This window comes from Sciurus carolinensis, chromosome 13 (genome assembly GCF_902686445.1).
Source record: "Sciurus carolinensis chromosome 13, mSciCar1.2, whole genome shotgun sequence".
Classification (NCBI taxonomy): domain Eukaryota; kingdom Metazoa; phylum Chordata; class Mammalia; order Rodentia; family Sciuridae; genus Sciurus; species Sciurus carolinensis.
In genome coordinates, this window is record NC_062225.1 from 26005152 (window position 1) to 26023803 (window position 18652).

General features: G+C 41.7%; 1 protein-coding gene and 1 pseudogene across 1 annotated transcript; both read left to right on the top strand.

Annotated features, from left to right (window-relative positions):
- The first annotated feature begins 620 nt into the window (after window positions 1-620).
- LOC124962753 (uncharacterized protein C2orf78-like) lies at window positions 621-7602 on the top strand. Its single transcript, XM_047521907.1, has 3 exons — window positions 621-717; window positions 4104-4865; window positions 5684-7602. Exons 1-3 carry the CDS (start codon window positions 621-623, stop codon window positions 7600-7602), a joined length of 2778 nt encoding a protein of 925 aa, XP_047377863.1.
- Window positions 7603-14706: 7104 nt separating this feature from the next.
- Window positions 14707-15777, top strand: LOC124963379 (probable mitochondrial glutathione transporter SLC25A39; annotated as a pseudogene).
- The last annotated feature ends 2875 nt before the right edge of the window (window positions 15778-18652 follow it).

Sequence of the window (18652 nt, forward strand, 5' to 3'; positions counted from 1 at the left end):
AAAAGAAAAGAGAGAGAGAATGTTTTTAATCCTTTACTTTCATCCTTGGAAGCAGCAGGAAGTTCAGATCAACTCTATGGCTACAGAACTACTAGAATTGCTCACACCAGATGTCTCTTTCTTCCATCCCCAGGGATATTAGCTGTATACGTAATATAAAATTATGTGCACACTATTACCTATGATAATGTGAAATATATAACGTATACATAATTTTTGATGAACATTAATAAGGAACACTGAGATGATCTTCCTAACACAAACACCTGGAAAAGTGGCCCTACCTTGTCCCTCTTGCAGGGTTTCACCTCCCCAGAGCTGGGCCATTTAGGTTCAATTATAAGTCTCCTGTCACCTTCTCCACCCAATCAACTCTCTTCTCAGTTTCTCCACCCAATCCCACCTTCTGGTTGGGAATCTGACCTCCCTATTGGCTACCTCATACCTTTAAACTGCCTTTTTGGTGACATCATTCTCCCACCAAACCTACTGCCACCTGATAGAATCTTAGTGTTTCCATGGAGTTGTAAACAAATTTGGATCATCGCAAGTGACCAGTGACCAGTAACCAGTCATCAGTGACCAGTGGCCAGTGACCAGTGAACTCCATACTGGGAAACATGCATTCTCTAGCCTCAGTCACCCAGACATCCTCTGGGGTGGTCTCCTCATCCTTTGTATCTGCAATTGATGTCACCTCTTCTCTGACAATGTCAGGTAAGGAAAGAAACTTTAAAGTTTTTCATTAGACTTTTTGCTGCCTCAGTGGAGTCCAGTTAGCTTAGAATAATAGGAAAAAGGCTGGAAGAAGAAATCTGGAGACCTAATTTGAGTTTTCACTTTGACATGTACTAATATGGGATGGATGATCATTTACTCTCTCATAAAATCTGTTTCCTCATCTGAACTAGAAGAATAACAGACTGACTGCACTGGTCCCTTTCTTTTCTAATATTGAGTCTTAAGGGGCATTTTTATAGAGAATGAAATCCGATTTGAGGAGTAACTTTGTTTCAGTAGAAAGAGAGAAGTCCCAGTGAAGACAGAAACTCACACTGGTTACCAAGAGGGTTTCATCTGGTACAGTGTCCCTCCACCAATATTTCCACTTCAGTATTTCAAATTTAGTGCTGTTCAAAAAGGGACATTCACATATTTTGGAATTGTTTAAACTGTGTGAAAGAGAACTAGGGAGCGGGGAGGGGGAGGACAGGGCTGTAAGGAGCGAGATATTCCAGGGCAAGGAAGTTTGGGACTGTTGAAGCACAGGGCAACAGCAATTTGGTGGGCGAGAAAATATCAAAATAAGGAAGAAGAAAATATGAGAATAAAAGAGATGAAGAACATGGTGATGTTCTCAGTTAAAAAGTAGTTGGTTGGAATGGAATATACAAGAGAAAAAAAGATTTTAATCAATGCAGAGAGGATAAAGTGAAATCTTGTCAGCACTTGGACATTTGAGGGTGGTCGAGAGAAGGTCTTAATTAACTCACTAGCAAGGACACTTAGGGTAGAATTAGGGTGTCATTGGGGAAAGCAGTTTCTCAGAAAAGTCACATTTGGTTCTCTGGAGTTTTTCTATGGCCTCTTTGAACACAGATGATGAAGACAGTATGAACATGAACATTTTAAAAGTATGTTTTAGACATGATTCTTCATCTAAACATGCTAATGAAAGTGGATAGAGACAGGCCGGGGGAAACAGCAGTTTTCCATGTTCTATTTTACTCTGATTTTTAAACTACATGAATTTTTTAAAAAGGATGTGCCCTAACCTGCATCAGAAGGATGCATTCCTGTGGTGATAGGTAGTTTTCAAGCAGAAGCTGTTTTCCATCTTTATAATAACTTTTTTTCTTCATGAGAATATATACAAATACTCATTAACATGTTTTAAACCTAAGAACCAAAAGAAAGACCTATGTAAGAATAAAATTCAAGCTCCACATCTCTAATTCCACATTTATCTAAAATAACTTTTGATTTTTCTACATTTCAAAAAATTGTTTTTGAGTGGGGGTGGAGTTTAGTGGTAGAGTGAATGCTTAGCATGTGGGAAGCCCTGAGTTTGATTTCCTGTTCTAGTGAACATCATAGAAATTTCTTTTAATTGTATGATTATATTCTTGTGGTAATGTTTTTTTCACACTTTAGGGACAACATTTTCCTGTTAAAGGTAATTATAAACTAGATTGTGATGACAAATATAACTTTAATGATGACTTAGAGTACTTTTCTGCTTTTTTATAACAAATGTTTATTAGAAAATGTTTTATATTAATTGAAATATCTACATAGTGGGATTACTCTTTCACATGGTGTGGGTAATATTTAGAAGATGAACAACCACAGAGATGAAATTACATTTCTTGTTTCATTCTCTACTTTGTAGAAAATTTCCTTCTCTCCTTCCTTCCTTCTTTCCTTCCTTCCTTTTTCCTTCCCAGTGCTGGGGACTGAACACAAGGTCTCATACATGCTAGGCAAGCAAGCTATCACAAGCTATATCCCCAGCACATCTTGTTTTCTCTCTGAGATAGGATCTTGCCAAATTGCCCAGACTGACATTGAATTTCTGGGCTCCAGCAATCCCAATGCCTCAGCATGCAGAGTGCTGGGACCACAGGTCCAACCCACCATGCCTAGACTCATAGTGCTATTTTGCTTCAGTTTGTGCATATGGCAGGGAAGAAGAGGGTTAGTTTAGGCTTCATTTGTTTTGCAGTACCAGGGATTGAACCCAGGAGCACATAACCATTGAGCTACATCCTGAACCCTTTTTAAATTTTATTTTGATGAGTCTCGCTAAATTGCCAAGGCTGTCCTCTAACTTGTGATCATCCTGCCCCTGCCTACTGAGAATCTGAGATTGCAGGTGTGTGCCACTGCAACTGGATTAAAAACATTTTCCTTGAAATATTTATCTAAATACATTGTGGCTACCTAAACATTTACATTTACATCAATTAGTTCCATATTACACAACTGTTCTTGATATACTTTCTCTGTCTATAGGTACTGGTTAGAAATTCATTCAAAATCACCTTCAATTTTGCACAGTGTTTTGATTAACAGTATTCACTGAAATAAAGGACAAACATTCATTTTCATTATATTGTATGTATGATAATGGAACTTCATTGGTTAGTAAATTTACTATGCTTTGACGCTTCCTAAATATCCAAGTTATCCTTAGTATCCAGGTATTCTTCATAGTTCTGTGCTGTTTTTCACTTTTGCCTTTCTATCTTTCCAGAATTTACTACATCTTAGCCTATATAAATCTAATGTAATATGTCACTTTTTTCATGGATGAATTATGACTGTTTTTATTATTGTAAACACCTTACTTGAGTAACCGGAAGCTCAAAAAGTTCAAATAAATTTTTCTAACAAGAAGCATTTCTTGAAAAACTTACTCTCAAGTAGTAATGTTGACATTAGATGAAAAATCAGGCTCGAATATCGAAAACAATGGCCCTGTAAATTACCATCTGGATGGTACAAGCGAACTCCAGAAAATGGCATGCAGTCTCCTCAAACAAAATGAGACACTGAAGAAAACAGTGGTGATATCAGTACTGTTTTCTCTGAATAGAGAAAAACAAAAATGTGTTTCTCCTCATTTCTGGTATTTGTCTCCAGCACAGAGACCAGGCAAGGGAGTAAGTTTCCACAACCTGGTGATGATATTGACCAAGTCAATAATACTTCCCTGACCCTTGGTTTACTCACTTGCAAACTGATAATGTTAGACATTCTCTAACTTGTAAATGCTTCTGTTGAAAGGCATTTTCATGGGCCAAAATCAGTGGAGACTCAAGGGAAAGCTAGGTAGGGAGAAGGAAGTGTGTAGGGAACAATGTGTGGTTCAGACCACTTGGGTCTTCAGTACATAATTGGAGAGAAACAGCAGTTCATCAGCAGAGTATCAAACTGCTCCAACACTTGCATCCATGCTAAATGGTTTTATTTGGGGAATCTCAATGATTATAGGTATTAGAGGCTTCCTGACTGCCACAACATTAAGATAATACCATTTCTCAAGTATCTTAAGAATGTGAGTCTCATCAATTTTTCCATCACCCTCTTGCTTCCTACAGAAAATTTCCAGAATTTTTCTATACTTGGAACTGCAAATTCTCTGCCTCTCTCTCTTCCTGTGGTGAGCAATGCAGCTTCCCTAACAGGAAGTGCATGTAACTTCTCCAGAGTCTCTGCTCCAGCTGTCAGTTCAGCATGGCTTCTGCCTTCAAACTCGGGCACCTCCTTCCAGCCACTCATGGGCAGTGCCTACCTTTATCAACATTCTAGCACAACCATGTTGTCTGGGGTTACTAGCCAACACCAGATCCCCATGACACCTGCCTCCTATCCAAGTATTTTTGAGTGGAATAATGTTGGAGGTACTGAAAAGAAATCATCTTCACTGGGGGACTTCACTCTGACTGTCATTGATCAGGACACAGCAGCTCCTTCCATGTCTATGACAGCCCCATATGATACACCTTCAGATGCCAATGTCATAGTCCCTGAGTATCCATCACTGTCAGCCAGTTTAGTCCAAGGGACAGCATCTCAGATTCCAAATCAGCCACATACCCTGTCACTTCCCTACCAAGAAGGAAGTCAGGTCTTCTTCTATGATCAAAACACACTGGGGCCTCTGCTCTCTGGAGATCTTGGCCCCTACCTGCAATCCTATGGCTCTGTGTCATATGCAGGGAGTAGGGCCACTGTCCCTCAACCACAAATGGTGATGGTGCTGAAGAGGGTTCAGCCAACAAATGTCCTACCATCAGTCTCTACACCTGGCAACTACTACTCTGTGTCCACTCAACCTATTATGGAAACAAACTTTCAAGGTGAGTACAAACAGTAGCATGGGGAAGGAATAAGATCAGAAATCAAAAGAGGGTCAAATAGGCAGCTGGGAGCTGTGGGTCTACAGATCCACAGAAGTTAAGTCCTGAGACTTTAACCCCTATTCTTATTCAGCAGTTTACATTTTCAGACTCTGCAAGAAGAAAATGCAGGCACTCTAAGGGCCATTCACAATGCATTTAAGAGACCTCCATGAGCACACTGGAGGCAATTAATTTTCAGTGTCTTGGTAGATCAGTCCCTCCACAGCAACATATTATGAATGCATTTCCCTGATTTTGCTTTGCTCTCTAAGGAAGATACTTCAAAACTGACCATGGTTTGACAGTTTAATTTTCCTTCCTTAATTCTAGGATTTAAACTTTCTATTCAGAGATCCTGTGCAAAGCAGGTTTCTCAAAATCTGTCCATTAACAAATATGTTATGAGGAAGAGCTCCACCCTCTCCTAGTACATGGTGTTAAGTGTTCATATATTCTTGGGAGAGTGGAGAGAATTCAGAGGTTGCAACATGAGAATGACAGGTTTCATAAAACATTTTTTGTAGGTATCACACATAGGAGGTAAGTGTGCTACCAATCAGCGATGCTGCCATGATAATGTTGCCAGTGCAAATCTACGATAACAAGTGATGACCTATAACTGAGGGGGTCAGCACTCAGCGCCTAACAGAGACCTCTCCATGGTCCTTAAAAAGAGCAACTAGAAATGACTTCTCCACAGTTGGCAGTTTCCCTGATTATTGTGTTGCTGTGTAGAGGGGGCATCCTACTTACCATCCTCCTTGATTCCTTTGCAGTGATGGAAACATCCATAGGGATGGAGGCTTCCGTGGGATTGCACCCTCCAAGTCAGACATTTTGTCTGCCGCAACCTCCAGAATTCCCCAACTCTTGCAGTAGCAGAAGTATCCAAAACCTCCAAATACTGGAGAGTAACCCACCAACTGAACTTGGGGACATTTCAGTAATAACTCCAGACCAGAGCTCTACTAATTTATTAGCACTGCCTCCAACTCAAAGCCAGGAAGAAACAGGCAGTAATAGTTTGGATGAGGTTAAATCCATGCTTTCAAACCCTCTGGATGCCTATCTGTTTGCAGTAGAAAACCAGGATCCTCCACTACTCCCTTTAGAAATCTCTGATAGCCATGAGCTCCTGGCCTCCATTGGTCCTCTGGACCAAGAGGAGATGCCTCATTCTGAACATATCAATCTGGGAAAGAGTAGCCTGAGTCTTGAGGACCAAGGCACACTTGAAAATGGGATTGAATGTAGCAGTGATTTTGCAGACCTCACTGCACTGGTGGGGGATATTCACCTTCCTGAAATTTTCCATTTCTTCAAAGACCTTGACCAACCTGGAAGTCCTCAAATCATAAAAGCCAATGATACCAGAGACATCATGGTGAATCAGGAGCAGGTAAACTCAAGTGGCACAAAGGGTCCTACTGACTCAGTTAGGAAGAACAAACATAAAGCCTTGGAGCCTCCTGATGGGACTCCTAAGGCCAAAATGCAGCCAAAGCACACACAGTGCCCATTAGAGGGAGAAGTTGCGTGCAGGGATGCGAACAGTCACAGGGTCTCTGGGAATGCAGCCAAGCATTCTAACAGCAAAGTTCTAAAGGCTTCACCCAGCAGGAACAGCAAAGCTAAGGTTCATGGGCAGGAAAAGCCCAAAAGGAGCAGAGAAAACAACTCCAAGAAAGCTGAGGAGAGTAAGCAGGCAGGCAACAAGGTCAAGGCAGAAGAGAAGCCAATGGTTCCTAAGGCAAAGCGCAAGAGAAATCAACCTGAGCTTAGCCAAGAGACCTTTAAAAAGCCTCGAAGCTACCTAGGCATGCACATGCTGGAGTCCGTGCAGGTTTTTCATGCACTGGGGAAGAAGAACGATAGGAAAAATGGGCTTTCTTCCTCCAGGGCCCTGGGAAACTCAAGCAGTAACAAAGATCCCCATCCTTGTCCAGCTAGGAAACCCTGGCTGCAGGTTAAAGGTCCTGAGAAAACTCAAGTGAGAGCCCAGAAACCAGATATCAGTGCTGACAAAGAGTGTCCATCTCCATCCCAACATGAGCTTCCACCTCCTGGGAAGGTTAAATTGGTGCCTTTGCCTTTTCTGTCCCCAGAGAAACCTCAACCTCGACCTGTATATCGCAGGCCACAGTCTCTGGCCTCACGTAGACCCACTGTGGCTTACCATGCCCAGCCTGCTTCTACCAGCTCAGCTCAACCCAGGGCAGTCAACCAATGCCGACCAGCTCCTGCCAACACATCTTTCATGCGTCCTGCCAAGCCAGCTCAGCCAGCTGTATCCCACTCAATCCATTCAGGCTTCACCACATCTACCCAGCCTAGTGTCCCTCAGTCTGCTGCCTCTAGGCCTGCAGCCTACACAACATCATCTTGTACTTCTGTCCAGCGGGGCCCTGTTTCCACCCTTGTGAACAAGCTCCAGTCCCAACCGCCCAAGCCTCAAAACCGATATCTGCTCCAAGACTTTGCCTTACAACCAATTCCATGGAGGAAACCCAATGTTCCTGGGCCAGTAATGTCAACTCCCATCACGGAAGAGCAGAGGCCAGAGCGGGAAGCCATGAAGAAGAAGGCTCAACAAGAGCGTGAGAATGCTGCCAAATATCCTTTGGGGAGAGTGCAGTTTTTCATTGAGAGGGAAAGAGAGATGGAAATTGCTAACTACTATGGCTATACGATATAAGAGCTGCTAAGACTGATGGTGCCACGTGGCTGCCAGTTAGTTTCCACATGTATATAGAGAGATATAAATTTAATTATTTGCATATGTTTTCAAATTTTAATAAAATTAGATTAAGAAACATAAGAGAACTTTTGTTACCACTTGGGCCCAGTTAGTGTTCCAAATATAATACACAGATAGATAGATATGAATTCATTCATTCTGATATAGTCTCAAAATACAATAAAGCAATGTAGTAGAAAATATTAATAGATAAGTAATGAGACTTTTTTGTACTATTTGAATACCAAATAGTTTTTCACATTTATATATACCTATAGGTACAAATTTATTGATTGATATATTTTTAAAACTTAATAAAATTGAATAAAGAAATGTAATAGAATTGTTTAATAGATAAGCAATAAAGAGGTTCTGGTACCACTGGAGTATCACATACTTTCCCACATAGAGGTAGATATATGTAGGTTAGGGTTAGGGTTAGGGTTAGGATTATTCATTCTGATATACTTTTCAAAGTTAATAAAATTGAATAAAGAATTAACAGATAAGTAATAAAGAGAACTTTTGAGTTTTGAATTGCTGTGAACTGTGGTTTTCTTGGAAGTGGTGGGGATTAAAGCCTACATGTGAAGAAAGGACCTGAAGGTGGGACACGATAACAGGGGAAATGGATAGGAATTGAGGAAAGAGGAAGGAATATGACCTAGCACTAGGAAAGCAAAAGAATTTATACCAAGAATCAGGAAATGAAGTCACAAAGTTTGAGGTTAGGGTTAAAAGCATAAAATCTGAAACAAGTGGAAAATGGCAGAAGATGGGTTCAGGTTGACCAGGAGAAATGCAAAAATCAAACAAAAAACCCTCATGGAGAATGATCTAGGTATTATGACCTATCAGAAAGGCATTTTTAGTAAATTAGATTCAGGGCACAAGTCTAGCATGTTTCAGTCACCTAACATCATGTCTGGGGTGGTAAATACAAATCATGGGGTATCTACCAGGGCTGTGGCAAGGGTTCATAGTTATCCTGAGTGCAGCTGACAATGTGGGACCTAGGCAAGTGAACTGAAGCAAGTATGAGGCCCACCAAGAACATGGCCTGGAATAAATCATCATTTACTCAACATGCACCAGGGCAGAAGAGATGCACTACTTCAATAAACCTTCAAATAAGTCCAGTATCACTGTGCCACTTTACTAAAGATCTACTGCTGTATGATCACAAATTTTGTGCAGAAAGAAGGCGTCAATCTGAGGCCTATGGCCTCAAGTCCTCCGTGATCGCAAGTGCCGTCTGGCAGCCAGCCTGGCTTTCAGAGCACAGCATCCAGACATTACCAGTAGCCGAGATCACACCTCAAAACAAGGATAAAAAACTAAACTGAGGGACCTGTCAGTCCTCGTCCACTGATTCCTGCACGTGCTGCCCTCCGAGGCCACTGCCATCAACCGACGCTCACGAGAAATAACAGTTCTTGGCGTCCATCTCCATCCTATGCGAGCAGACAGTGCGCGTGCGCAGGGGATAGCCGGCCAACAGCTGCAGGACCCAGAAGCCCAAAGCTGTGCAGGCTCTTCCGGAGGCCGGAGGCCAGAGTCCTCGTGCACAGCTGCCCTGGGAGAGGGTGACCGACAGTGGGTGAGAATAGGAAAGGAATGGAGTAGCGCAAGAAGATGACGGAGGCAGCGGATCATAACTATGCAAAGATTACTAATGTACATTTTAAAATATTGCTGTGGATATAATTCACATAACGTAAAATTCATCATTGAAAAGTGTGCAATTCAGTGACATTTAGTAATTTCTTGGGGTTGTACAACCATCGCCACCATCTAATTCATAACATTTTCATAATCCCAAAAAGAAACCCTTCTATGTGTGAGACGTCACTCCCATTCCTTCTTCGCCCTGCCCCCAGGCAACCATTAATCTTGGTTTAGTCTTTTCAGGCATTTCATATAAAAGGAATCATACAATATATGACCTTTTGTAGTTGGCTTCTTTGAATTAGAAAACTGTTTTCGAGGATTATCTGTGTTGTAAAGTGTTGAGTCCTTCATCCCTTTTTCAGATTGCCTATGATTATATTGCATTGATATCCCATATTTGTTTATATAAATACATCACCAGTTTAACTTCAAACCATGTACAACCACAGGGAAGGGAAGTTGTACTCCATGTACATAGTATGTCAAAATACATTCTATAATCATGTATAACAAAAAGAACATAATTTTTTTTATTTTTAAAAATCAGAAATACAAAAAATTACAGCATGTGCTTATAAGCCAATTTATAAAATAAATGTGTAAAATGAAATATAAAATGGTAAAATCCCTCACCTGAAGTGTACCAAATAATCCTAAAATTTCTTATGTCATTTAACTCTTTTTGCAATTCTCAACCTTGAGATTGTAAGTTTTTACCAAAAAAAGTTTTGAATTATTAGAAAATAATTTATATAACTCATAGCTAACTCATTGGAAACAAAGAAACAAAACTTGACTAATATTAAACTTATTCCTCATTTATACAATTAATCATCACTTTTAACAAACACACATATTAAAGATCTCTCCGAACAGGCATAACAAACTTTTTTGCAAACTTATCACTTTTTTTGCTGACAGGAGAGACCAGTCTTTAAAGTAGCTACAGCTGATGCTTCAAACCACAGATTAATCTCAAACTTATAGTTTTTTCTTTTTTTTTTTTACAGTAATTTTCATTTATTTTTTAAATTTTTAAAATATTTTTATTTTTTAAGTATATTTACTCTTTATTGCACTCCTCCATTTCCATTAAACAATATAATATTCATCAATTTCTATATAGTTTTGGGCAGAACACAAAGATATTACCATATTGAAAAAGGGACATAAGTTAATATAAAGTGTGCTACTTCTCAGGAAGAGATGAGATGGCAAACAGATTGGGGATCCAGGACACAAGCCACCAGGGATCATAGAATTTCACAATATAATCCACTGTTGTAAAAACCACAAAATGAGCCAGCAAGGAAGTGCCCAAACAAAAGTATCTGGAGAGCAAGATTTGGATATGATCTGCCTTCCATCATTAGACAGATGACAGAGTCTCATTCAAGTGCTACTGTGGCAACCGACTGTCTGGTCACCTTTCCTCGTGTTTTAAACAGCAGTGAGGGAAGGGGCAGCTCAGTATGTCTCATCACCATATGTGATAACCTAATTAAATTTTTCCACCTCAGTGGTAAGAAAAGTCACCTCAAAAGGACTCAAGCTGTTCTTCTTCCCTTTGAAAGATTTGCAGGGTGAGGGAATGGATCAGTATGGGTGTTCAAGGGCTGAGGGAGAGGGTAAGGACAGGCCTTATTTCTCTGGATAATAGTATTTATTTGCATGATAGATAGTATAGATAATTTGAAATAAAGGAAGGATAAATTCTAAGGAATTAGGCATAAGAAAAGAGAAAAGTGGCGATAATAATAACCCATTAATATTATCCCAAGGAATGGACCCACTTAGAGTTGGACAATAATTAGTGGTGAGAGGTTTGTAAATTTATTTTAATGATTCTTTTCAGAATGTTCAGGGTGTACATTTTTCTATACATATCTTTCATAAGATTTTAACAATGCAGTGTTATGGTTTTACTGTAGCCTTTTTCTGAAGGGACAACTTCACCAGGTAATTCCAACTACAAGTGAAAAAGAACATCATTTGCATCCAATAATAATGTACAAGCTTAAAAGACTCCAATGCATTTGAGACACTGGCCTATGTTTGAACAAGTTCATCCCATCTTTTTCTTTCCAAGTATATACTTTTCAAAGTCTGTCATTTTCATATTCCCAATGGGTTCACATCAAACATTTTACCAGTGTGAACAATTTCTCTTTAGTATACATCCATTTCTGCTTTCAGAGCACCCCCAATCCTTAGCAATGTTCTAGATAGGCTGTTGTAGCATTGCAATGCAAGCACTGAAAGCCTGATTCTCCCAAGACAAATGTTTCCAGGTGCTAGTTGCAGACAGGGAGGTGTTTTTTATCACTCCTAAAGTAAGAGTCTCTAGGAGGCGTTAATCGCCTTCCATGTAAATCCTCTTCCAGAAGCTGCCTACAGATCCCTGGCACAAAAAAGGTGAAATCCTGAGTGCCCAAGAAAATTCTTATGCTCACTAGAGAACCCCTCAATAAAACTTATATAAACCCAATCCCTATCTTTGTTTAGTGGCTTATTTTGCACCAGGAAAGTGGATCCATCAGAACTATGACTCCATTCCCGAATAAGCCTTTTGGCTGATTCTTGAAGTTTGCACCTGCCATTCTCCTAAATGCTGTCTAAAAATGAGGACAGGTGGTCAGAAGCCACCACCATTATTTGCCACAGTGGCACTTGGGTGTGGCTCTCTCATCTATTCCCTTGGTGGAAGGCAGATCATCTCCAATTCTGCTCTCTGGACACTTTTGTTTGGGGTCTTCATCCATGGCTCATTTTGTGGCTTTTACAACAGTGCATTATATTGTGAAATTCTATGATCCCTGGTGGCTTGTGTCCTGGTTCCCCAATCTGTTTGCCACCTGGACTCTTCCTGAGAAGCAGCACACATTGTATTAACTTAGTCTCTTGTTCAACAATGTCTTTGTGTTCTGCCCAAAACTGTACAGAAATTGATAAATATTATATTGTTTAATGCAAATGAAGGAATGCAATAAAGAGTACATATACTTGGGAAAAAACCTGGGGAAATATTGAGGGTATGACCTAACCTTGTATTTTTAAAATGTGACTATTGGCTGTTACGTGGAATATGGTAGAGAGTTGCTCAGAGAAGGCAAGAAAACCAACTGGAAACTCTTTCAGCAACTCAGCAGAAGGCTAGTGGTTTGGAGTAGTGAAACATGGCAGCATGGGGAGAGACAGATGGATTTTCTGAATGGAGGTGGAGTCCAGGGGATTTACTTACAGTCTAGAAAAAAAGATGCTATCATGGTTGACCTCAGATTTTTGCCTTGAGCAACATGGTAGTCCATATCCTGAATATGTGTCCAAAAGGGGTTGAGGACTCAGTCACTTGTAATCCTAGCTACTCAGGAGGCTGAAGCAGCAGGATTGTAAGTTCAAGGCCAGTCAGGAAAACTTACTGAGACCCTGTGTCTGAAATATATAAATGGTATTTATCAATAAAATAGAATTTATAAATAAAATGGAGATGTAATTCAGTGGTAGTGCCCCTAGATAGTTGTTTTTTTTAACTTGTTGAACTTTTTGAAAAATGAGATGCATATGAGATGTTCAAGCAGAAATTTCAATAAGAGGTTGAATGTACCACTCTGAATGAACTCAGAGGAGAGATCCAGGCTGAAAATATAAATAAGAGTGACCTCAAAATGAAAATGGTTCTGAAGCCATGAGAACAGTTGAGACCTTCTAGTGAAGAGATTCATAGCCCAAGGTCCAGGAAACTCTGAGGGATTCATGGATAGAATTCAGGGGAACCATGAAGTTGAATGAGGAAAATGGTTCTTACTATTACTATCCAGCAACTGACATTTAGCAGTTTTTTCCATGTTGAATGTAGGCTTAAACAAAATCCATGTTCAAAATATTTCTAACTTTGTCGCCAATAGCTATGAAGATATTTTCATGTCATATTAAAATTGTTCTGATATCCCAAAATACCATCTACATTTATCTCTACTTCAGAATCATGGTATAGTATTACTAAACCAATGACTAGATCCTGTTATGTAATGTGTTAATAAATTCATTCACATTTGGTTATACATAAAGCTGAAAGTACTGGGACTTTAACTGTGTTTGGTTAAATCATGGTGGCTGGGTAAAAAGGGGTGGGGACTGTATCTCATCATTATATTGGTACCAAGGGAAGCATGGATCATGTGTTGAAAAATCAAACTAGCACAGAAGAATGTTTTGAAAATCTCTTTCCCCGGGAAGCCTTTCTTCCGAGGTGTGAAGTGTTGGCCTAAATCTCTCTCCCTTTGCAGAAGAAGGAAGTGGAAGAATTTGCTGGGAACATGGCTATCAAGCAAGAGCTAGAACAGCAAAGACAGAGGACAGCATAGCAGCAGCAATAGCTGGAACAGGAAGAGTTCCATGCCTTTGAGGAAGTGATCCAGAACCAGGAACTAGAAAAAGTCTGACTGAAAATTTATAGGAATTTGGAAAGGTGGACCCTGGCCTAGGAAGCCACTGGTTCCTGACTTAGAAAAACGCTCCTTTGACGTGTTCCCCACCTCACCTGTGTCATCCACACAGCCTTCAAATGGTAACACAACAGCAAGGCCAGCTAGGCCAACAGTGGTGGACAGGTCCTTGCAACCTGGAGCACTGAGCAGCTCTGAAAGTAGTGAGTCTGTTTGCTGTTGTCCTCCCATTTTTGCCTCCACAGTATCATTCTGGGGGACTCAGCCTTGGAGTGCCTGTGATCCCACCTACCAGCGTTTGATAACAGAACCCCTTGGATAAAGACTGCCATAGTGTGTCCTGTCACACTGGCTACCTTGTTTGAGGCCTTTGTTTAAAACATACAATTTACCTGAAGCCAGGTCAGTTTCCTGAAAAGTTGGCACTATCCTTGAAAGTCAAACCCTCAGCTTTTAACGTCATCCAGAGATTGAAAATGATCAGTGAATTAGAGACCACCATTGGCTTTATGTAACAAAAGATCCTAAAATGTACAGAAACTATGGTGTAATTCGATGACTGATTTTAAAAAAGAAAAAAAGGGTACTGCTTGCCCAGAAAGCATTCCTGATTCTTAAGGCACTTGGTCAAGGTAAACCTCATGTGATAACTCAGTTCAACCATAAAAACTACTGGCAGTCTTACCTCCTGTCACCAATGATGGCAATCAAGAAAATAGGAATGGGGTTAAACGATGAGTATATCTTGATCATTAGAGGAATTTGTGGAAGGCAGGAATTGACTTTCAAGTAGTCACTTAAAGTCAGTTTTGGAGATTCCCAGCCCTCCTTGTGTGAAGTAGGCGAGCATGTGGGCACCCTGCACTGGTTGCAGAGCTGCTATGGGCCCACTGGGCCGCTGGCGCCCCGAGAGCGAGCACCACCTTAGAGCTAGAATTGAAACAAGATGGCTGACCAGGATCTTGGGGGCATTAGCCCTCTCCAACAAATGATGGCCTCGGGGACTGGGGCTTTGGTCACCTCCCTCTTCACAACACCCCTGGACGTGGTGAAAGTCTGCTTGCAGTCTCAGCACCCCTCAGTAGCCAGTGAGCCAATGCTTCCCTCCAGACTCTGGAGCCTCTCCTATCACCCTCCATTCTCCAATCCACAGGGAAGTGCCTCCCATACTACAATGGTGTCCTGGAGCTCCTGTACCTATGTTCAAATGGTACCCACTGTACCACATGGTTTCGTGTTCCTACCCACTTCACTGGCACTCTGAATACTTTTGTGAAGATTGTGAGACATGAGGGCACCAGCACCCTGTGGAGTGGCCTCCCAGTCACCCTGGTGATGACTGTGCCAGCTACCGCCATCTACTTCACTGCCTATGACCACCTCAAGGCCTTCCTCTGTGGGAGCCCTGACTTCTGACCTCTATGCACCCATGGTTGCTGTGCACTGGCTCACTTGGGCACTGTGATAGTGATCAGCCCCCTGGAACTTGTGTGGACAAAGCTGCAGGCTCAGCATATATCATACCGTGAGCTAGGAACCTGTGTCCAGGCTGCAGTGGCTCAGGGTGGCTGGCGCTCACTGTGGCCAGGCTGGGGCCCCACAGCTCTTCGAAATGTATCCTACTCAGCTCTGTACTTGTTCAACTATGAGCTGGTGAAGAGATGACTGAATAGGCCCAGACCAAAGGACCAGACGTCTGTGGGCATTAGCTTCGCAGCTGGCGGCATCTCAGGGACGGTGGCTGCCATCTTGACTCTACCCTTTGATGTGGTGAAGATGCAGCACCAGGTTGCGAGAGGGGCTGTAGAGGCTGTGGGAGTGAAGCCCCCACCAGTTCACTCCACCTGGGTGGTGCTTTGGAGAATACGGGCTGAATCAGGTACCAAGGGACCCTTTGCAGTTTTTTTCCAGAGGATCGTCAATGTTGCCCCCTCCTGTGCTACCATGAGCAGCACCTTACGAGTTTGGCAAAAGCTTCTTCCAGAGGCTCAACCAGGAAAAGCTTCTGGGCCATTAAATGGGGCCAGGAAATGGACTCTTAGCTCTTCTGTGGACGGGGGGCAGGAGGAGACTGAGTCAGGTGCCTTTTCCTCAGCACTCAGGGAAGGGGCCACCTTTCCCTTTTCTCCAACCAAGAGTCCCAGGTAGTGCTGTCCCTCAACCCTGGGTCATCCAGGCCTTCCTTAGACCCAGTTTGCTTCCTGTTGCTCCCACTTTCTAAGATCATCTCTTTCCCACCCCCAAGTTCAAGACCAAATCTGATAATTGCCTGCCTCTTGTGTTCCCTTTGTGTTTGTCTGTAGCTGGGCTCCTAGGAGCCAAGAACCCCTGGGCTCAGCTTAGTCTCCCTGTCCTGTTCATGCTCTAAAAATTAAAAAAGTCAGCTTTGATGGAAATCCATTCACAAGTAAGAAGGGAAGGAGGCTGGGCTGTGAGGTCTGAGATTTTGACACCCATCCCCATTTACCAGGCAGCCTTACCTCCCACTACTGTTCCTTCCTACATATTCTTAGTTCAGGGTAATTGATCTGTCAAGTTCCCAGGACATTCCCTCCACTGCCTTATCCAATGATGTTTGCTAACATTTGCCTTCTACATAGATTCTGTTTCTGCCTTCCCTGCTTTTCTGGAAGCCTTTCCACTTCCTCTCCCTTCAATCAGATTGATTCGGTTCTCTGTAAAACTCAGAGTTCTTTTGATCTACAATACAAGTTAGATCATTTATCACATTGTGTAGTTATTTGTCAATAACTTTTCACTTCCTGCAAGTGAGGACCTGAGTCTTGTTCGAGTCTGATTCACATTTGTGTTTCCTGTAGGCTGAGCACAGTGTCTACCTGGTATACATTTAATAGGCAAATTTATAGAATTAAAAGGAAAGGACTGTGCCAAACATTAATTCCTCATCTGTAGATGTCATCATCAGACTGCTGATTCACGGTGCATCGCATGGTCTGACTTTGTCACCTCTCTGGCAGTTCAGACCTTGCTGTAGAACATCCAGAAAAATAATGTACTTTTTAACTTTTTTTTATTAAAATATGACTGAATTTGCTTCCTAAGCTTAGCTTGCTGGCTTTCTCAGAGGGTTTCTTCTTGGTGTTCAGGAACTGGGTCCATCCTTGGCATCCTGAAGCAGTTTTAGAATTTCTTTGTTCATGCATTTTTAGAGAGACCAGACTTTTGTTATTTTAGGGTGTTGGGACTTGGGATTTAAACATTCTTCTCAAGACTAAACTCAGAAGGAAATAACTACCTAAGTCACTTTCCATTATGAAGACTGTATTATTTTATGCTTCCATGAAAGTCATACTCTAACATTCTTATGAGTTCAAACAGAGATGAGAAATAAAATGTTCTGATGAAAGGAGAGGTTATTTTTTAATTCTTCTTTTTAGATTGTGACAGGAAATTTCTAAATATCGTAGAAATGTTTTGGAAAGTAGTAGTTTACCCTTGTCTGATCTTGAATAAGTAAAATCTACTCTTTTCTTGAAGTACTGAGAACATGATCTCTAAGTGCAAAGTTTCCTATAAATCACATACAGATGAGACACAAGAAACAACTCATCCTTCTCCAGGTGGGAGCTGGAAAAGAATAAGTTACATGCTTCCAAAATACAAAGGTGGAACCGGTGTAGGACAGTCAGTCCCATTCCAAATGGGAGAAATAAATGAAGAACTGAGTGATTGGAGCAGGCTTGGTAGTGCATGACTATGATCCCACTACAACGGAGGCTGAGGTGGGAGGATTCTCAAGTTCAAGGACAGCTTGGGCAACATACAAACCAAACATGGGAAAACAACATTAAGTCTTAATGTTGGAGAACAATCTCTTTTGATTCTATGTACTGCATCCTGGGCACACTAGGACAAGTGTTGGACCACCCGGAAGACCTCATACAGCCCATTTCTATATTTTCTGCTGAACTCAGTTCACCCAGAGCTCTCATGAGCTGGAGTCTTACGCCCAAATTGTTCAGAATGGAATCATGGACTGATGGCTCTCTGGTTCTGGGTCTTGAAGCACTGCCCCACTCTTCCAATGCCAAGGTGCTACCCCCAAAGGGGCCTCTCTTTGGTGGCTCTGCTCCTATGACACGTCTCTGAACAGGCCCTCAGACTGTCTGCAACATACTTTGAAACCTAGGTAGATAGCACATGGCCCCACAGCTCTTAGGGGAATTGGCTTATATGAATATGGAGGCTGAGAAGTTCCACAAAATATTTTTGCTAGATGAACACCCTGGAATGCTGGTCATGTGGCTCAGTCCACATCCAAAATCTTCAGAACCAGGGCAGCTCATGGCATAATTCTCAGTTTCAGTCCAAAGACCTTAGAATCCAGGAGCCATTGGTACAAGTCTTAGAGTCCAAAGTCTAGAAACCTAGTCCGGATTTCCAAAGGCAGAAATAGAAGAGTGCCTTTGTTGTGATTCTGTCTGGTTCCCGCTGTTTGCATGGTGCCACCCATATTGACAGCAGATCTTCCCCATTCAGTCTGGAGAACCACAAGTCAGTTTCCTTCAGAAAACCTCTGAAAGTCACACCCAGAAATAACTCTTTACCATGTATGTATTCCTTAATGCAGTCAAGCTGACACATAAAATTGACCATCACATCTCCTAATCAGCTGTGGCCACAGGCTGGAGAAGAGATTTTATGACAGTTTTTTGAAGTCATTAGAATGAGATTCTCATTCAGAGTCTGAAGTTGGGGGGATTCCAGTGACTTAGCATTGCTCTCCCAATGCTAGCAGCTGTGAGCTCTGCTTGGACTGATTCAGCCTCATGGTCTCAGACTTACCCCTTCTCCATTACAATTCCTACAATTGATAGATTGCACCATGTGGTGGTGCCCAGGAGACTCTGTCCTCATTTTCTCCAGTTATC